The 22,395-nt window shown below is 39.7% G+C and overlaps 1 protein-coding gene across 1 annotated transcript; it reads left to right on the forward strand.

The window, feature by feature from the left end:
* The first annotated feature begins 16,626 nt into the window (after positions 1-16,626).
* Positions 16,627-17,586, forward strand: LOC118927340 (olfactory receptor 1N2-like). The gene has a single exon (XM_036915403.1). It carries the CDS (start codon positions 16,633-16,635, stop codon positions 17,584-17,586), a length of 954 nt encoding a protein of 317 aa, XP_036771298.1. The 5' UTR covers positions 16,627-16,632.
* The last annotated feature ends 4,809 nt before the right edge of the window (positions 17,587-22,395 follow it).

The following is a 22,395-nucleotide window of genomic DNA, read 5'->3' on the forward strand; positions in this document are numbered from 1 at the left end:
ATTTTCTAGAATACAGTTTGGGTGCCTGTGTTTAAAAACTAAGACTAAAAATACACTCTCCTCAGGTATTTTGATGCTCGGTCTTAATAGGGATTAAGAAAAATTCGTTGAGTTCCTCTCCTTCATCTGATTCACAGATGAATAAGCTAAGGCTCACAAAGTGGACAGGGTGGGTTAGAATGAGATATGGATGAAGAGGCAGCACAGTGCCCAGGCCCTCAGGCCAGTGCCCTTTGTGTGAGCTCAGCTATCCTTCCCCTTTTCATTCTTTTTTGTTATCAATCTCTTACAGATCCTAAACATGTTCCTATTCCTCATGTCTATTCAAAGTCCACACCTAAAGAAAAACTTACCTCTAAATCAATAAAAGATTTACTGAAGCGCTGTTCACATTTTGAAGTTAATACTTCAGACCTAAACAGGAGTTGATGTCTGAGAGCTACTGCGGGTTTATCTGCCCCTGAACTCTACACTCACAAGAGTGTGTCTCAGCCTGTATCACTTCTTCCGACAGCTGGGATTTTCTCCCCTTCTCCATGGCTTGATGGGAAATAGGACGCCTCACAAAGTTTAGACTCCTCTGACATTCTAATAACCACATCCTGGAGGTAAGAGAATCTCTTAAGAGTCAACCAATTGGGTATCTCGTCACGAGGAGGGTAATGCAGAGCTGGCAGACAACTCTGGGTCCCCCGACGTCCAGATCCTGCCTTTAGTAAGTGAGTCTGTTCCCGCTGAGGCTTCCAGAGGCTGCACGTGCTTTAGGGCAGAGCTGCATCTCGTTCATTATCTCTGTGGGCCTATAATGCCTTGACTGGACTATTCCTATAAAGGTTCCCCAGTCTATGGCACCCACCAGTTAACATCCAAAAGTCCCCCAAGTCCTCCATAAACGGCCCAGAGCTCTTCATTGCAAGCCCAGCTTCTTACCTTTTGTCCTCTTCTTCTCTACCCAAGGGCATTGTGCCAATATCTCTTGTCCTATCCTTTGATTTGTCCTTTCTGGGGTTTCTCATTCTTCATCCTGTCTACAGCCTCAGAAAACTCTGTAGACCCTAAAAACAATGAGTGCTTCCAGAATCTTGGGGCAACCTCCATCATCCCAGGGCAATGAGGTCCCCTTGCTTACCTCCAGTGCTTCTCCATCTACTGCATCTGTCAAAAGGTCAGAGCTGGCTTGGACATGATGCAGAGAGTATTCCAGAAGCAGGACCTGCTAGCCTGCAACTGTCTCAAGTTTCTCTTCTTACTACTACCCTGAGAAGAAGGCACTGTAGGTGTCCCTAATTTGGGAGGAAGGAGGGAAGGGCTCAGATTCTTCCTGACAGGTTTGTGATGGGATTATCTAGAATCAGGGTTCAAGATCAAGAATAATGGATGCAGATGGCAGATAGCCAGAAGCAAAAGTCAAATTGCTATACTGAAGTTAAAAACAAGTTTAGGGCAGAAAGGGGAGAGAGGAAGACTAGGGTTCCAGATGAGGAGCCCAAGAGAGCAACAGGGGATCGCAAAGCTGAGGTAAGGCCAGATCTGAAGGGTAGTTTGGAGCTGTCATCAGCCGGAACAGAGAAGACCACAAAGAAGATGGTCTATATTGAGAATTCAAGATGCTCTGGGTACTCTGATCCCACTGAACTAGGTCTTTGGGAATTTGGAATTATTTTATATTTGTGTTTTGAAAACTGAACTGAGAGACACGGAAACAGGCAGCTGGTTCATCAGGCTAATAATACCAGGAGGGGGCTGAACAGGGCCTACTTTGGGCATTAATAAATAGGGAGTCATGGGACAGAGGTCCCTGGAGGCCTGTTAGAGCTAACACTCATAATCGCCCAATTTCCTCTCTGTATCTCTTGTAAGATACCAAATTAGCATGATAGTAGCTTTGTTAAAACAACTTGGGAGCTTTACTTCCTTCGCTGTGTTAAGTGGCAGCATTAAGGGGTTATGTTACTTGTATCAATTTGTAACCACAGTCCATGGAAAAAATGCACCTTCTATGTAAATAAACCTGTCTCCTTGCAGCAAGATTCCTGTCCCTAAATTCCTCCTTTAAAGAAATCTGGAAGCTGCTAATATTCACACCTACAAATAGTTTAGCAGTATATGACTGTATCTTTCTTAAAGAATTTTCTTGCTTCTGAGTAAAGATATTATATGAAAGTCATGTACCTAGTTTCACTCCCTCCTAAATTCCCACTAAAACTAGAGTGATTAAAACAAACATAAAATCTGCAAGGAAAAAGAATAGAAAGCAAACGATAGTAACACAATTTTGGAATTTGGAATCATGGATGAGGGAGTGGAGATCAAGGTGTTCTTAATATTGCCCTCAACTTGACTAACGTTTAGATAACTTCTTGCTATGGGCCCCCTGACCTATAATTTCTTGGGGCTTTACTTTAGAAAACTTACAATGTTAATTTTTTTCTCAGCCTCTGTGAGATGTAAGTCTCTCCAGCTCCTGCCCATTTTACATCCTAGGACTGTCCTTGCACGGATCTGGGAGCCATCCCTTTGCAATATAATCATCACCTATGTCCCCCTCTCCTTGCGAGGGCAGGAGCCTGACTCTGCTGGGTGCCACCTAGCAGAGGCAGATGGCCTGATCACGGTGAGCAGCCTCCCTAACGTCCCCCAAGCTTTTCTGCTGGCTCATCCCAGCACTCAATTCCCCCTGCCTTTTGTTTCAGCAAAGTTGAGTCTGATCTTTCTCCCTTAATTCAGTAATAGTTCCTCCCAGTTTTATTGAGATAGAATTGGCATATGGCACTGTTTAAGATGTTTGAGGTATACAGCATAATGACTTGACTTACATATTTTGTGAAATAACTACATAGTAAATTTAGTTAACATCCGTCATGTCATACAATTAGTCCCAAATGATTTTTTTCTTGTGATGAAAACAGTTAGGGTTTACAGTTAGGATCTACTCTCAGCAACTTTCAAATACACTATATAGCAGTGTTAACAATAGTCATTATGCTGTACATTACACCCCCAGTACTTGTTTATCTTACAACTGGAAGTTTGTATGTTTTGACCACCTTTATCCAATTCCCCTACTCCCATCCCCTGCTTCTGGTAACCATAAATCTAACCTCTTTGTCTATGAGTTTGGGTATTTTTTTTTAAATTCCACATATAAGTGAGATCATACTGTACTTGCCATTCTCTGTATGACTTATTTCAATGGACATAATGCCTTCAAGGTGTTTCCATGTTGTAAGAGGCATGATTTCATTATTATGACTGAATAGTATTCCATTGTATATATGCATCGCGTCTTTTAAAAAATGTTATTGAAATATAGTTGATGCACAATATTATATTGGCTTCATATATATATATACACACACACACATATATGGGTTGTATAAATACAACAGTGATTTGACAATTAAAATCATTTTTTTATTAAGGTATTATTGATATACACTCTTATGAAGGTTTCACATGAAAAACAATGTGGTCACTACATTCACCCATAACATCAAGTCCCCTCCCATACCCCATTGCAGTCACTGTCCATGAGTGTAGTAAGATGCCACAGAGTCACTACCTGTCTTCTCTGTGCTACACTGTCTTCCCCATTATCCCCCCCCACCATGTGTACTAAACATAATACCCTTCAGTCCCCTTCTCCCTCCCTCCCCACCCACCCTCCCACACCCCTCCCCTTTGGTAACTGCTAGTTCCCTCTTGGAGTCTGTGAATCTGCTGCTGTTTTGTTCCTTCAGTTTTGCTTTGTTCTTATACTCCACAGATGAGGGAAATCATTTGGTATTTGTCTTTCTCCGCCTGGCTTATTTCACTGAGCATAATAACCTCCAGCTCCACCCATGTTGTTGCAAATGGTAGGATTTATTTTCTTCTTATGGCTGAATAGTATCCCATTGTGTCTATGTACCACATCTTCTTTAACCATTCATCTACTGATGGACACTTAGATTGCTTCCATATCTTGGCTACTATAAATAGTGCTGCAACAAACATAGGGGTGTGTATGTCTTTTTGAATCTGAGAAGTTGTATTCTTTGGGTAAATTCCTAGGAGTGGAATTCCTGGGTCAAATGCTATTTCTATTTTGAGTTTTTTGAGGAACCTCCATATTGCTTTCCACAATGGTTGAACTAGTTTACATTTCCACCAGCAGTGTTGAAGGGTTCCCCTTTCTCCACATCCTCAGCAGCATTTGTTGTTCTTAGTCTTTTCAATGCTGGCCATCCTAACTGGTGTGAGGTGATATCTCATTCTGGTTTTAATTTGCATTTCTCTGATGACAAGCGATGTGGAGCATCTTTTCATATGCCTGTTGGCCATCTGAATTTCTTCTTTGGAGAACTGTCTGTTCAGCTCCTCTGCCCATTTTTTAATTGGGTTATTTGCTTTTTGGGTGTTGAGGTGTGTGGGTTCTTTATATATATTTTGGATGTTAACCCCTTGTTGGATGTGTTGTTTACGAATATGTTCTCCCATACTGTAGGATGCCGTTTTCTTCTGCTGATGGTGTCCTTTGCTGTACAGAAGCTTTTTAGCTTGATGGAGTCCCATTTGTTCATTTTTGCTTTTGTTTCCCTTGCCCGAGGAGATGTGTTCAGGAAAAAGTTGCTCATGTTTATATTCAAGAGATTTTTATCTAGGTTCTTTTCTAAGAGTTTTATGGTTCCATGACTTACATTCAGGTCTTTGATCCATTTGGAGTTCACTTTTGTGTATGGGGATAGACAATAATCCAGTCTCATTCTCCTACATGTAGCTGTCCAGTTTTGCCAACACCAGTTGTGGAAGAGGCTGTCATTTCCCCATTGTATATCCTTGGCTCCTTTATCATATATTAATTGACTACACATGCTTGGGTTTATATCTGGGCTCTTTAGTCTGTTCTATTGGTCCTTGGCTTTGTTCTTGTGCGAGTACCAAATTATCTTGATTACTGTGGCTTTGTAGTAGAGCTTGAAGTCAGGGAGCTTGATCCTGCCTGCATTATTCTTCCTTCTCAGGATTGCTTTGACTATTTGGGGTCTTTTGCGGTTCCATATGAATTTTCTTACTATTTGCTGTAGTTTATTGAAGAATGCTTTTGGTATTTTGATAGGGATTGCACTGAATCTGTAGATTGCTTTAGGCTGGATGGCCATTTTGACAATATTAATTATTCCTATCCATGAGCATAGGATGTATTTCCATTTATTGGTATCGTCTTTAATTTCTCTCATTAGTGTCTTGCAGTTTTCAGGGTATAGGTCTTTCACTTCCTTGCTTAGGTTTATTCCTAAGTATTTTATTCTTTTTGATGCAGTTGTGAATGGAAGTGTTTTCCTTATGTCTCTTTCTACTAGTTCATTATTAGTATACAGGAATGCAACAGATTTCTGTGTATTAATTTTTTTTGGTATCATTAATCTACAATTACATGAGGAACATTATGTTTGCTAGACTCCCCCCATCACCAAGTTCCCCTTACATACTCCAGTGCAGTCACTGTCCATCAGCGTAGTAAAATGCTATAGAATCACTACCTGTCCTCTCCATGCTGTACAGCCTTCTGTGTGCTACCCCCCAAATTACGCATGCTAATCATAATGCCCCCTTTCTTCCCCCACCCCTTATCCCTCCCTCCATTCTTGGGTTCTGATTCTGCTGCTGTTTTGCTCCTTCAGTTTTTTCTTTGCTCTTATACTCCATTGATGAGTGAAATCATTTGATACTTGTCTTTCTCTGCCTGGCTTATTTCACTGAGCACAATACTCTCTAGCTTCATCCATGTTGTTGCAAATGGTAGGATTTATTTTCTTCTTATGGCTGAATAATATTCCATTGTGTATATGTACCACCTCTTCTTTATCCATTCATCTACTGATGGACACTTAGGTTGCTTCCATTTCTTGGCTGTTGTAAATAGTGCTGCGATAGGGGTTCATGTGTCTTTTTCAAACTGGGCTGCTGCATTCTTAGGGTAAATTCCTCAGAGTGGAATTCCTGGGTCAAATGGTATTTCTATTTTGAGTTTGTTAAAAAATCTCCATACTGCTTTCCACAATGGTTGAACTAATTTATGTTCCCACCCAGTGTAGAAGGGTTCCCTTTTCTCCGCATCCTCGCCAACATTTGTTGTCTGTCTTTTGGATGGTGGCAATCCTTACTGGTGTGAGGTGATATCTCACTGTGGTTTTAATTCGCATTTCTCTGATGACTAGTGATGTGGAGCATCTTTTCATGTGTCTGTTGGCCATCTGAATTTCTTCTTTAGAGAACTGTCTATTCAGCTCCTCTGCCCATTTTTTAATTGGATTATTTGTTTTTTGTTTGTTGAGGTGCATGAGCTCTTTATATATTTTGGATGTCAGCCATTTATCAGATCTGTCATTTATGAATATATTCTCCCATACTGTAGGATGCCTTTTTGTTCTATTGGTGGTGACCTTTGCTGTACAGAAGCTTTTCAGTTTGATATAGTCCCAGTTGTTCATTTCTGCTTTTGTTTCCCTTGCCTGGGAAGATATGTTCATGAAGAAGTCGCTCATGTTTATGTCCAAGAGATTTTTGCCTATGTTTTTGTCTAAGAGTTTTATGGGTTTCATAGCTTACTATGTATTAATTTTGTATCCTGCAACTTTGCTGTATTCAGATATTAGTTCTAGTAGTTTTGGAGTGGATTCTTTAGGGTTTTTTTATGTACAATATCATGTCATCTGCAAACAGTGACAGTTTAACTTCTTCCTTACCAATCTGGATGCCTTTTATTTCTTTGTGTTGTCTGATTGCTGTGGCTAGGACCTCCAGTACTATGTTGAATAACAGTGGTGAAAGTGGGCAACTTTGTCTTGTTCCCAATCTTAAAGGAAAAACTTTCAGCTTCTCACTGTTAAGTATGATGTTTGCTGTGGGTTTGTCATATATGGCCTTTATTATGTTGAGGTACTTGCCCTCTACGCCCATTTTGTTGAGAGTTTTTATCATGAATGGACGTTGAATTTTGTCGAATGCTTTTTCAGCATCTATGGAGATGATCATGAGGTTTTCATCCTTCTTTTTGTTGATGTTGTAGATGATATTGATGGATTTTCAAATGTTGTACCATCCTTGCATCTCTGGAATAAATCCTACTTGATCATAATGGATGATCTTTTTGATGTATTTTTGACTTTGGTTTGCTAATATTTTGTTGAGTATCTCTGTTCATCAGGGATATTGGCCTGTAATTTTCTTTTTTTGTGGTGTCTTTGCCTAGTTTTGGTATTAGAGTGATGATGGCCTCATAGAATGAGTTTGGAAGTATTCCCTCCTCTTCTACGTTTTGGAAAACTTCAAGGAGGATGGGATTAGGTCTTCACTTAATGTTTGATAAAATTCAGTGGTAAAGCCATCTGGTTTAGGGATTTTTGTCTTAGGTAGTTTCTTGATTTTCAGTTCAATTTTGTGCTGGTAATTGTTCTGTTCAGATTTTCTGTTTCTTCCTGGGTCAGCCTTGGAAGGTTGTATTTTTTTAGAAAGTTGTCCATTTCTTCTAGGTTATCCAGTTTGTCAGCATAGAATTTATCATAGTATTCTCCAATAATTCTTTGTATTTCTGTGGTTTGTCCTTTCTCATTTATGATTTTATGTGTTTAGACTCTCTTTTTTCTTGATAAGTCTGTCTAGGGGTTTATCTATTTTCTTTATTTTCTCAAAGAAGCAGCTCCTGCTTTCATCGATTCTTTTATTGTTTTATTCTTCTTGATTTTATTTATTCCTGCTCTAATCTTTATTATATTCCTCCTTTTATTGACTTTGGGCCTCATTTATTCTTCTTTTTGTAGTTTCATTAATTGTGAGTTTACACTGTTCATATGGGATTGTTCTTCTTTCCTGAGATAGGCCTGTATTGCAATATACTTCCCTCTTAGCACTGCCTTCGCTGCATCCCACAGATTTTGCGGTGTTGAATTATTGTTGTCATTTGTCTCCATATATTGCTTGATCTCTGTTTTTATTTGGTCATTGATCCATTGGTTATTTAGGAGCATGTTGTGAAGCCTCCACGTGTTTGTGGGATTTTTCATTTTCTTTGTGTAATTTATTTCTAGTTTCATACCCTTGTTGCCTGAGAAGCTGGTTGGTACAATTTCAATCTTTTTGAATTTACTGAGGCTCTTTTTGTGGCCTAGTATATGATCTATTCTTGAAAATGTTCCATGTGCACTTGAGAAGAATCTGTATCCTGCTGCTTTTGGGTGGACTGTTCTGTCGATGTCTGTTAGGTCCATCTGTTCTATTGTGTTGTTCATTACCTCTGTCCCCTTTCTTATTTTCTGTGTGGTTGATATGTCCTTTGGAGTGAGTGGAGTGTTGAAGTCTCCTGAAATGAATGCACTGCATTTTATTTCACCCTTTGATTCTGTTAGTATTTGTTTCATATATGTTGGTACTGCTGTGTTGGGTGCATAGATATTTATAATGGTTATATCCTTTTGTTGGCCCGAACCCTTTATCATTATGTAATGTCCTTCTTTGTCTCTTGTTACTTTCTTTGTTTTGAAGTCTATTTTGTCTGATACAAGTAGTGCAACTCCTGCTTGTTTCTCCCTATTAGTTGCATGAAATATCTTTTTCCATCCCTTCACTTTTACTCTGTGTATGTCTTTGAGTTTGAAGTGAGTCTCTTGTAGGTGGCATATCGACAAGTCTTTTTTTTTTTTCCATTCAGTGACTCTATATCTTTTGATTGGTGCATTAAGACCACTTACATTTAGGGTGATTATCCATAGGTATGTGCTTATTGCCATTGCAGGCTTTAGATTCATGGTTACCAACAGTTCAAGGTTAATTTCCTTACTATCTAAGAGTCTAACTTAACTCACTTAGTATGCTGTTACAAACACAATTTAAAGGTTCCCTTTTTCCCCTCCTTTTTCTTCCTCCTCCATTCTTTACGTATTAGGTATCATATTGTGTACTTTTTGTCTATCCCTTAACTGACTTTGGGGGTAGATGATTTCATTTTGCATCTGCTTAATAATTAATTATTCTACTTTCTTTACTGTGGTGTTATTTTACGTGGTGGCAGCTGTTTAGCCTTAGGAACACTTCCATCTATAGCAGTCCCTCCAAAATATACTGTAGAGTTGGTTTGCAAATTCTCTCAGCTTTTGCTTACCTGGAAATTGTGTAATCCCTCCTTCAAATTTAAATGGTAATCTTACCGGGTAGAGTATTCTTGGTTAGAGGCCCTCCTGCTTCATTGCATTAAATATATCGTGCCATTCTCTTCTGGCCTGTAAGGTTTCTATTTAGAAGTCTGGTGATAGCTTGGTGGGTTGTCCTTTGTATGTGATCTTTTTTCTCTCTCTGGCTGCTTTTAATAGTCTGTCCTTATCCTTGATCTTTGCCATTTTAATTATTATATGTCTTGGTGTTGTCCTCCTTGGGTTCCTTGTGTTGGAAGATCTGTGAGCCTCCATGGCCTGGGAGTCTCCTTCCCCAGATTGGGGAAGTTTTCAGCAATTACCTCCTCAAAGACACTTTCTATCCCTTTTCTCTCTCTTCTTCTTCTGGTACCCCTATAATGCAAATATTGTTCTGTTTGGATTTGTTGCACAGTTCTCTCAATATTCTTTCATTCCTAGAGATCCTTTTTTCTCTCTGCGTCTCAGTTTCTTTGTATTCCTCTTCTCTAATTTCAGTTCCATTTACCATCTCCTCCACTATATCCAATCTGCTTTTGAATCCCTCCATTGCATGTTTCGTTTCTGATATTGTATTCTGTAATCACTGAATCTCTATCCAGAATTCTTCCCTGAGCTCTTGAATATTTTTCCACCTCCATGAGCATATTTATGATTTTTATTTGGAAATATCTTTCAGGAAGATTGATGAGTTCAGTTTCACTTGACCCTTGTTCTGGTGTTTGTGGGATTTTGGTTTCAACTAAGTTCTTTGACATTTCATATTTGTATGTGGCACCCTCTAGTGCCTATAAGCTCTACTCTCTGGAGCTGCTCAGCCCCTGGAGTGATGTCGGGGATCACAGGGGAGCGGTGCTGGTGCCTGGGGGGAGTCAAGTGCTGTTTCCTGCCTCCTGGCTGCTATGCCTCTCTCTACTGCCAGAACCAGTGGGCCAAACACACAGATGTAAGCCTCTATGCTTTCCGTTTATACCTGTTGTAGGCAGGGCTTCCCTTTGGTTGGCTTGACTCCGGGGCAGGGGCTACCAGTTTGTGAGCTGGTGTGGGCTGGCTGAAAGGAAGGTGCAGCAGGCTGTGTATCATGGTGGGGGACCTTGGAGCTGCATAGCCACCCAGGGGAATGGAGTGCCTGAAGCTCCTGAAAGTTCCCACCCTGCTGGGCAGAGTGTGCCCAGAAAATTTTGCCCACATGTCCTTTCTCCTGTGTGGTAAGTTCTGTGCAATCCTTGTTTCTTTAGCAACCCTCTTGCTGTTAGGAAGTCTCTCAGACTGCCCACCTTTGTTTTGTCCCAGAGCAGCCAGATGTGGATCTCTGTTTTCCACAAGTGGGTAGAATCTCAGTCTCTCCAAGTATTCTGCTTGTGTTAGCTTCCCAACCCCACTAATCTCCAGAGCACCATGCAATGTAGGTTCGTGCTCCCAGATCAGATCTCCAGGGTGGGGTTTTCAGCAGTCCTAGGCCTCTGCTCCCTGCCCGCTCCATTTCTCTTCCCTCAGCTGGTGAGCTGGGGTGGGGGAAGGGCTTGGGTCCCGCCAGATCATAGCTTTGGCATGTTAATACTGTTCCGTGAAGTCTGTTCTTTTTTCCAGGTGTATGCAGTCTGACAAAGCCTTCTTTCCTCTTGCTCTTTCAGGATTAGTTGTTTTAATTATATTTTCATATTATATGTGGTTTTGGGAGGAGGTCTCTGTCTCATCTCTCACACTTCCATCTTTAATCTCATCCGCATATTTGACAATTTATATACATTACTAAATGCTCACCATAGTAAATATAGTTATTGTCACCATTCAAATAAATCACATTATTGGCTATATTCTCTATGTTGTACTTCCATCCTCATGACTTAGTTATTTATAATTGAAAATTTGTACCTCTTTATCCCCTTCACTACTTCACCCATTTTCCTATCCTCCTCCCCTATGGTAACCAGCAGTCTGTTCTCTGTGTTTATGAGTCTATTTCTGTTTTATTTGTTCCTTTTGTTTTTTAGATTCCACATATAAGTGAAATCATTAACTTATTTCACTTAGTTTGATACCCTCTAGGTTCATCCATGCTGTTGCAAATGGCAAGGTTTCATTCTTTTGTTACGGCTGAGTAATATTCCATGGTGTGTATATATATATACACACCACTCTTCTTTATCTATTATCTATCAATGGACACCCAGGTTGCTTCCATATTGGCAATAAAAAAAATTGCTGCAAAAAATAGACATGCATGTGTCTTTTAAAATAGTGATTTTATTTTCTTTGGGTAAAGTCCCAGAGTGTAATTACTGGGTAATACGGTATTTCTATTTTAAGTTTTTTGAGGAGTCTCCATATGCTTTCTGAAGTGGCTGTGCCAATTTACATTCCCACCAATTTTATACAGGGTTTCCTTTTCTCCACATTTTTGCCAACACTTGTTACTTCTTGTCTTGTTGGTATCAGCCATTCTGACTGGTGTGAGGTGATATCTCTTTGTGGTTCTGATTTGCATTTCCCTGATGATTAGTGATGTGGAGCACCTTTTCATTTGCTTTTTGGCCATGTGTTTTCTTCTTTGGAAAAATGTCTATTTAGGACCTCTGCCCATTTTCTAATCAGATGATTTGTTTTTTTGGTGTTGAGTCTTAAGAATTCTTTATCTATTTTGGATATTACCCCCTTACCAGATACATCATTTGAAAATTTCTTCTTCCATTCAGTAGGTTGCCTTTTTGTTTTGATTTCCTTTGCTGTACAGAAGCTTTCTACTTTGATGTAGTCCCACTTGTTTCTTTTTGCTTTTGTTTCCCCTGCCTGGGGAGACATACCCAGAAAAAAATTACTATTGCCAATGTTTAAGAATTTACTACTAATGTTTTCTTCTATTAGTTTTATGATTTCAGGTCTTATTTTAAGATCTTTATTTCATTTTCAGTTAATTTTTGTGAATAGCATAAGACAGTGATCCAGTTTCATTCCTTTGCATGTAGTTGTACAATTTTCCCAACACGATTGATATTCTTGCCTATCTGTTAATGAGATCACATTCAGAGTCCCAGAAGGTTTTGTATGTGTGTGTTTGTGGAAATAGAAAAGCTAATTCTAAAGTTCATTATAAAAACACAAATACCAAGCATAGGCAAGTCACCCTTGAAGGAAATAACAAATTTAGAGGACTTACGCAGCCAGATTATCAAGATTTACTGTAAAATTATAGTAACTAAAAAAACAGTGTGGTATTAGGCACAGGCAGACAAATTATATAGTGGAACAGAATAGAGTCTAGAAATACACTCATAGATAAATGATCACCTGAATTATAAATGTGACATGTCAGCACTGAAAGAACAAATAATCTTTTCAATAAATCATCTGAGCTAACTGGATATCCAAATGGAAAAAATACATAAATTGACCCTGACTTTATGCTGTATATAAGAAATCAATTCTAATCAGATTTATATATAAATAAAAAATAAAAAAATAAAACTTAAGATTAACATAAGAGAATATCTTTTCACAATCAAGAAGCATGTAAATTACCTCTTTGGGCACAAACAGCACAGCCATAGGGGAAAAATAAATTGGACTATATTAAAATTAAGAACTTCCACTTATCAAAAGACACCAATAAGAAAGAGAAAAGTTAACCTTCCAAATATCCAAGGAGGAGATACTTGCCATGTATACACATCAAAAATACTTATAAAATATATATATATAAGACCTTTTTCAAATCAAGAAAAACCTAATAGACTTGAAAAAATGTATCATAAAATATATATTTTAGTAAGCATATGAAAATGTTTTCAACTTCATTAGTCATCAGGACAATATAAATTTAGACTACAATGTGTTACCAATACATACCTACCAGAATAGCTAAAATGGAAGACACTCTACCAAGGGTTAATGGAATAGGAACAACCAGAATTCCCACATCTTCTGTGGCTGTCAGTCATCATTCAAAACTAAAGCTGAACACATAGAAAGCCTAGCACCCCCAAATCCTACTACTAAGCATATATTCCACTAAAATATATATATATGTCCTCCCAGAGACATGTATGCTAATGTTTATATCACCACTCTTTGTAAAATACCAAACTGGAAATCATCTAAATGGCCATCGGCAGAATAGATGAATGATTGCATTTCCTTCAGTGGATATTAACAGCAACAAGAATAAATGAAACACAGTGATGTGTTTCCTACCCACCACCTGTCCTACCCTCCCTGCCAGAGACAGTTATTGCATGTCTGTATCACCACCATGTCGGGTATCTGTGTGGAACACGGAAGGGAATAACTGGCCTTTTACATTCCCAGGTCTACCGATTGACAGGAAAAATACCCGGGAAAGTGCAGCTAAGGAAACACATTCTCACCTGGACCTCATTTAGATGATGAGAATCTTGGACATTGACTTGAGGTTGCAATAGGATGAGCTTCTGAGGCTTTGGGGAAGGAGTGAGTCTATTTTCAATGTGAGGAGAGTTCATTGCAAGCTAAGGTAAATTAAAAACAACCAAAAATTCTTTGCTGTTCTATGGAGGGATGGAGCTCAACTTCCTCCCCTTAGTCCCTGGCCTGGCCTGAGAGACTTGCTGACCTACAGAAGGCAGAGAAAGTGAGATTCTAGGATCACCAGAGCTAGGTTTATGAACGCCGTGCAGCCTCCTCCTTGACCTCTCAGAATGTTTACTCTGGGGAATGCCGAGAAATCCCTTTTAGCGTCCTGCTGCCATGCTGTGAGCAGCCCAGATGATGTGGAAAGGCCAGGTTTAGGTGCTAGGACCTAACAAACAAATGGAGGAGGCATGAGTTATTAAAAAATGGTACCAATAAGACTAGCTATGTGAAAAATCAAAAGTAACGTAAAATTAAAAGATAGATTCTTTAAATAACTAAATGGCATTTCCATGACCTATGACATGGAAAGGACTTTTCAGGATGAAAGTAATGGAAAAAAATCACAGAGCCACTTATCTGTCAATTTTGACTACCACAATAATTTTTTAAAACTTCTTTACATATTGGAATGGCAAGGACAGGAAAACCCTGCAATAAAATGTTTTCATTTTATTTTATTGCCTTTATTGTCCATTGAAAAAAGCACAGTCAATAGAAAAAAGGACAAATACACTAACAGAATAATTTGAGAAATAAGTTACCTGTGGTTAAAAATCAGATGAAATAAATAATCAATCTTACTAGTATGATATACAAGTTAGAACAATGAGATTATTTTATACCTATGAAATCATTAGTGATTAAAACCAGCAGTGACACTGGGACAATGTACAGTGGTGAAGAGCTGGGACCTAGGGTCATGCTGACGTAGCTTGGAATTCCACCCCCTCCATTTAGCAGTTGTTCCGATCTTGGTCAAATCATTATCCTCACTGGGCTTCAGCTTTCTCATCTGTAAAATGGGGATAATAATAGTTCCTATATCTTAAGCTTTTTGTAAATAGTTCTTGAAGTCATGTGATGAAAATGTTCAATAAGTACTAGCTAGTAGGGATAAGATATAGGAAATATAGCATTTTTAGCAGTTGCTGTGTATTGGGCAGTATGGCCAGCATGCTTTATACAGGTGCCTCATCTGAGACTTCAGAACTTGATGGCATTCCTTCTTATTAGGATTACTCTGTTTAGAGATATCAGCTGCAGAAATGGTCATATTACAATTTATAGTTTTAGTGTCTTCCACAATGCAGTTTCACCTAGGGCGCAGAATAAGCATTAAATTGTCCAGTGTGTAGGCAGCCATTCCCAGAAGGCCTGCTGGTCAAACTGAGGGCCCTCCACCCCAGCAAGAGGCTTCAGAATCACTCCTGAGACCCACATCTGAGAGCATCAGCCCTGGGAAAGAGATGCCCTTGGTTCCTCCAGGACCCAGCCAGAGTGGCAGGAGAACAGGCTGCATACTGACAGTAAGGTTGGCTCTAATGAGCACTTTGGGACATGGTGTTCTGAGAACTTTTAAAACCCTAAGAAAGGCTCCTGACTCAGGCCTTTTATGACTCTGAAAATGTGTCTTACACTCCAGGTGTCCTAATGAACCTGGACTCACTAGACCCCAACTGTACAGATTGGATCAGGAAGGTCCCAGACAGCTCCTCACGGGAAACTCTCCATCCAGAGGAGAGAACTGGAGAATTGGAAGATGCCTAACACTGATCCATATTCTGACAGGTGAGAATCTGGAAGGGACACACACACACACACACACACACACACACCCCTCTCTTCCTGGCCCAACAACTAGGCAAAACTTTTGGGAAGGATGATCTGGGTCTCTGCCTCTGATCAAAAGCCTCTTTGTGAACCAAGGAGCAATTGGAGCAGTAAAATATTCACAGAAGCTTCTCAGATGATGCTTTCTACAAGGCCAGTATGAAATAATCTCACACAGGTTTGCTCTAAATCCTAGAAGAACAGAGAGGCTACTTTCAAGCCCAGAAAACCAGAGCCCAATACCTGTCACTTTTCCTTCCTCTGACAAAACGTAACTATCAGAGAGACAAAGCACAGGTGCAGGGGCAAAGGCCCAGGCTCTGGAGTCTGACGCCTGCAGGGGAATCCCATCTACTAGCTATCTGACCTTGAGTACATCAAAAATCCTGAGACTCAGTTTCAAGATCTGCAAAGTGGATGAGGATAATAATGCCTTCATCAGAGGCTCGTGAAGAACAAAACAATGCCATCAAGGTGTCTGGTGTTCAGCAAGCCTCTACAAATAGGTACTGATCGTGATGATGTCCGGGAGGCCAGGACGACTGAAATGTCAGTTTGCAGAGTGAATACAGGTGCAGAGAAGCAAAGGGGAAGAGGGCAGAATACAGGAGAGGGTGATGGAGGGGTGGGGGTGACCCTTCTCTCGTCCAGAGGTCCTAATAATGGGTGGAGAGAACGGGACATCACAGACACTTGCTGGCCTCAGCCCACATATTCTATCCATTAGGGAAGAGCATAGGGACTGGAGCTGAATGGGTGTGGTGAAGTTCTAGGAACTGGGGAAGCTATCTTGTTCTGTTGTGTGTGTGTGTGTGTGTGTGCGTGTGTGCGCATGTGTGCACGTGACTGGGAAAAGGGCATAATGGAGATCATGCATCTCCTTTTCTACTGGTAAGCATAAATGACTTTTCCAATCTTGCTTTCAGGGATATGCTCAGTTTCCACCTTCTCCAATAGCCTGCACGTGACTCCTCTGGTCAAACGGATCTTTTCTATGAACGCTGCTGTAGCAAAGGAAGCACAATTCATATTTGAATGGCTATTATCTTGCCTGTCTCTAAGTGTCCCATGGGTATTTTCTTACATTTCCCCATTCATTACATTCTTATATTATCCATTTATTCTCCCTTTTTCCCCCAGTACAGTTCTGGGCACACAGATATGTGTCTGTGAATTGATCTAATGATTAGATACTGACACATGGGGGGTGAGGAGGTTTCTGTACAGATAACAAGAACTACAAGGAATGGGAAAACCAAGCAGAGGGAACCAAACTTCTGTTTCAGACTTCCTCCTCCTGGGCCTCTCTGAGCAGCCAGAGCAGCAGCCTTTCCTATTTGGCACCTTCCTGGGCATGTACCTGGTCACTGTGTTGGGGAACCTGCTCATCATCCTGGCCATCAGCTCTGACCCCCGCCTCCACACCCCCATGTACTTCTTCCTGGCCAACTTATCATTAACTGATGCCTGTTTCACCTCTGCCTCAATCCCCAAAATGCTGGCCAACATTCATACGCGGAGCCGGACCATCTCCTATCCCGCGTGCCTTGCACAGCTGTATTTCCTCCTTATGTTCGGTGGCCTTGACGACTTCCTCCTGGCTGTGATGGCATATGACCGCTATGTGGCCATCTGCCAGCCACTCCATTACAGCACAGCCATGAGTCCCCAACTCTGTGCACGAATGCTGGGCACTTGCTGGCTGCTAACTAACTGTCCTGCCCTGATGCACACACTGCTGCTGACCCGTGTGGCCTTCTGTGCCCGCAAGGCCATCCCCCACTTCTACTGCGACCCCAGGGCTCTGCTGAAGCTTGCCTGCTCAGACACCCGCGTGAACGAGGTGATGGTCATCGCCATGGGCCTGACGTTCCTCACTGCCCCCTTCATGATGATCATCCTCTCCTACATCCGCATTTCCTGGGCTGTGCTTGGCACCTCCTCTCCCAGAGGGAGGTGGAAGGCCTTCTCTACCTGTGGCTCCCACCTCACAGCAGTCGTGCTCTTCTATGGGTCTCTTATGTGTGTGTATTTACTTCCCCCATCGACTCACTCTGCAGAGAGGGAAAGTAGGGCTGCCGTTCTCTATATGGTGGTTATTCCAATGCTGAACCCATTCATCTACAGCTTGAGGAACAGAGACATGAAGCTGGCCTTGGGTAAACTCTTGGGCCGTGGGAAAACATTCTCCTTACCATGACAGGGGTGCCTGGCTCTGGTATCCTGATCAACCCCTGCTCTCCAGCCTGTCTCGGATTCCACCACTCTCAGGTTGATGCTAAAGGAAGGTTACCTGGTGACTCTCACTTAGGGGTATAACAAAAACGGTATCTTCACTCCTTTGCTCAGCTGTAGAATGAGATGTTCTGCCTCAGTCCCTCTCCTGATCCCAGTGAAGCAACCGTTATTAAGAGCAGGCCACCAATCCCCTCCACCATGTGTGAAACCAGAATATTAGCCATTAGGAATCATTAGAATGAACTAAGTGAACCCCACATGTACATTCTGGAGCCAAGTAATTTGGGGGCAGTGGGACAAGGGGAAGGGATGAGAATATGAACATTTATCGAGCACCTATGATGTTCCTTATTGTTCTTCATATTGGTTCTTTGAGGTAGAACTGCGAAACTATGATTCAGAAAACTTAATAACTGCCCCAAGCCAGGTAGATTTGATTCCAATACCCATCATGTTACTACTATACTGCATTGTAGAGATCATGACACAATTTGAATGATCAGGATAGAAGATAAGCATTAAATGAACACATATTTTAGGTTATTTCCTTAATATTTCATTTCTTTAACTTAAAGCACTCCTTCTATTATTGTAATGGGTAGGTGAAACAGAGTCATATTTATGTGTGCCTACTGTGTACACTAAGTACATGATTAATTCTCTGGGTTCTTTCATAAAATAGTCCCTAAAATACAAAATGGTAAATCAAGTGTGCTAGAGGTTTTATGGCAATAATTTGATGAATAGAGTAGTCTGCTTGAAATTGGTTTTCTAAGACGTCATAAAGCCAAATAGTGGTTATCTTTTTGCAGTGGGATTACAGGTAATTTTCTTTTTTTATATCTACGTGTCTTGAAACATTTAGATATTTTTTTGAACCAGGAAATGAAATTTGGGGGTTGGTACAAAAAATGTTCCAATGGCTAGCAAGTCACCCTGGAGAGACAGAGACTCATGTAAACAGCTCTTCAGAGTTTCAAGGTAAGTTCATCATGGACCAAGCTTTTAAAAAAGGAGGACGTGGCGTTTGGTGTATTGTCCAACAGATCTGGTTTGCAAAGAAAGATTTTAAAGGAAGGAGATTGCAAGCATGCATTTCCCTTGGGCCATTCTTCCCTTTCTTCTTTGTCCCTTCTTCCCTTCTTCTTGGATAGAAGGAGAGGGAATAATGGGACAATGAGGGAAACCAGACTAGACCATCCTGGCCTTGAATCAGTTGACGTGACCCTGACCACAGCAATCTATGACTGCAATTTCTAGGACCAAGGCAAAGGCCAAGAAAAGTGAGTTTTGTGTTTGCAGTTATATCCCTCTCTTGCTGAACTAATTTCTTACATCTTGTTATCACCATTTTATCCCCCATGTACCCAGGTAAACCATACTTTTGTTGTCTATTTAATCTGTTCTCTGCACTCTATCAATAGACTATCCTAGGGATACCAATCAAAACTCCCATTTGTGGAACACTTGGCTAAATGTGATCATATCCCTTAAAAGACATGCCCTGGATTTGTGAATTCTTCCACAGGACATTTGCACTTTCAAAGGTGAATTTTTTAAATCAAATGAATCTCAAATGGATAGAATATTTCTGGAGCCATTTCTGGGACCAGAACATCTTAGGTGCAGGAATATAGCTGAATATAGTAGGTTATACCTCATTCATTTCCCCTTTTCTCATGTTCTCAACCATGTCTGCCCCTTTAAGACTCAGGGAGGAAAAGGGATAAATTATTTAGGAAGAGGGAATGAGTTGGAAAAGAAGAGCATTCTAAATAAGAACCCCTTAAATTAAAAAGTCACTGGTGCTCTATTTTTTTCAGAAGTAATATGTGCTTCATTTGACATTCAAAAATCAGTAATCAAACTTTTACATGTTTTAACTGGGGAAATTATTTCTTTGTAAATGAAAATTCAGAGGTTTTATGTAATATCTAAGAATCCTACTATATCCTGTGGGATATAAGTAACTAATTACAACTAGTAAAATTCTGAGAATACAAATAGTCCTTACATATTACAAAATCACAATGTAAAGACTTTTGAAAATAATACCATCCAAATTTGTATTTTAAAATACTGTTAGATATAATTGGTTTTTTAAATGACAATAATTGATACTGTAGAGAGGCAGGTAAGGCAGATATTTTCAAATGCTACTGCTCCTGGGAATTGAAATTGTCATATATTTCCAGGAAATAAGTTGATAATATATATTATGAACCATAAAAATATTTGCATCTTATGGCCTATTTTTTCATTTCCAGGAGTTTGATCAAGGAAATATTAAAAAACATATTGTCAAGAACTTATGTATAATGATACTACTCTTAAGAGAAAGAGAAACCACCCAACTTAGAGTCACTGGGGCTTGGTTAATTAAGTTATGCTGTTGCTATGATGGACTATTGTGTGGGTTTTCCAATTATTTGTAATGTATTTTTAACACAGAGTAATGTTAACCAGAAATTCATTATTACTGAATTCATTGGTCATTATTCTTAACACTTAGCTAAAAATTTGAGTGAAATACACCAAAATAGGAACAGTGGCTAACCAAGATGGTGGAATTATGTATGATTGTTATTTCATTACTTGAACATCCATTTTCAACTTGTGTTTTCCACATTTGCTACAGTAAAATATTACTTTGAGAATCATAAATTTAAACATATTTAAAAGTTTTATATCAACTTTCTTTAGCCAATACCTATACTTTGGTTATCTGGAGTTTGCTTGGAAATAAAGTCAATCTTTTTCTTTAAGAGAGAATTGCTAGAATATTTCATGCTATCAACAAATAGATACTTGATGAGGTTCTTCGACTTATGATCTTTTTTTTTTTTTTTTTCAAATTTCAAGATATTTATTAGTCCACAAGTCAAGGTTATGGGGTTTTCAAAAAGACCCCACAAAAGCTTATAGCAAAAGCATGTGTGGTCTCTGCTATTATTTGGTGAAGGCTTTAAAGAGGACACACTGTTATGTCCTTATTCCCACTCTTTTTTTTTTTTTTGATAGATAATTATTTTTTATTGAAGGGAAGTTGACACACAGTATTGCATTACATTAGTTTCAGGTGTACAACATAGTGATTCAACATTTATATACATGACAATTCTAGGTACCAGCTATCACCATACCAAGCTGTTACAATATCTTGACTGTATTCATTACATCCCGGTTACTTATTATTTTACCATTGGAAGTGTATACTTTTTTTTTTTTTGTGAGGGCATCTCTCATATTTATTAATCAATGGTGGTTAACAACAATAAAATTCTGTATAAGGGAGTCAATGCTCAATGCACAATCATTAATCCACCCCAAGCCTAATTTTCGTCAGTCTCCAATCTTCTGAGGCATAACAAACAAGTTCTTACATGGAGAACAAATTCTTACATAGTGAATAAGTTACATAGTGAACAGTACAAGGGCAGTCATCACAGAAACCTTTGGTTTTGCTCATGCATTATGAACTATAAACAGTCAGTTCAAATATGAATACTCATTTGTTTTTTATACTTGATTTATATGTGGATACCACATTGCTCTCTTTATTATTATTCTTTTTAATAAAATGCTGAAGTGGTAGGTAGATACAAGATAAAGGCAGAAAGCATAGTTTAGTGTTGTAAGAGAGCAAATGTAGATGATCAGGTGTGTGCCTGTAGATTATGTATTAATCCAAGCTAGACAAGGGCAGTAAAACATCCACGTATGCAGAAGATTTCTCTCAGAACAGGGGGGGTGAGGTTCTAAGCCTCACCTCTGTTGATCCCCAATTTCTCACCTGATGACCCCCCTGCGACTGTGCCTGTCTTAGGTTGTTCCTCCCTTGAGGAATCTTACCCGTCTCTGGCTAACCAGTCATCTTCCGGGGCCATACAGGGAAATGTGAAGTTGGTAAGTGAGAGGGAAGCCTTATTGTTTGAAATGGTTAGCTTTTTATTTCTTTGCATATTTATGCCCTGTAGCTTCTATGCCCAGCATTTGTCCTGAGGTATCTTTACCACTTGGAAGAATTATGATACTTGGTAAATTTGATATGAGGCACGAATTCTATTTAAGGGTTGTAATTAGGAAGGAAGAAGAAAAGCTATAGAAGTAGCAGGCGGCAGAAAACATGGGAAGATTGATTATTTCTTTGACATATCTTCTTGTAGAGTAACTTCAGCATGTATAGGTCTTAAGCTACTACTTAAATTGCGCACACACATTAACATAATAGGAGTACAGTTATGTAACCAAAGCATACCTGTAATTACCAGCCATCTCCAGTGAAACCAAGAAAACCAGTTAGGCACCTTAGGCATTTGTGAAAACTTATCTATGATTTGGTGGATATTGTCCAACTGAACTTGAACAGTCTGAGAGAAATCAGACAAATTAAAACAACCCATTCCTGGGGAATGTTCACATCCCTTATGTTCTTTTAACAGTAAACAGTCTGTAGTTGTAAGATTTTGGAGGGCTACAATTTGCACTTCTCCTAATTCTTGATTGAGTTCCAACAGTATAGATCCAGTCAAATTTGTTTTACTGTATGCACAGGCCACCTTAGATATCTCCTTCCTCATTCCCATGGCAAGTCCAGGAACTGGTGGGATGAGTGCATCTACAGCTGTAGCAGTGCGTGGATCTTTGTTGGGGTTTTTTGATGATCATCTTCTGGTATGAGTCTTCCAGAGAGTGCTGATGTTGGAAGTTCTTTTTCATATCGTATCTTAGTTCATTTTCGGAGTAGCCCAATTAGGCTTTGATCCTCTGT

The sequence above is a fragment of the Manis pentadactyla genome, chromosome 3 (assembly GCF_030020395.1).
Source record: "Manis pentadactyla isolate mManPen7 chromosome 3, mManPen7.hap1, whole genome shotgun sequence".
Taxonomy (NCBI): domain Eukaryota; kingdom Metazoa; phylum Chordata; class Mammalia; order Pholidota; family Manidae; genus Manis; species Manis pentadactyla.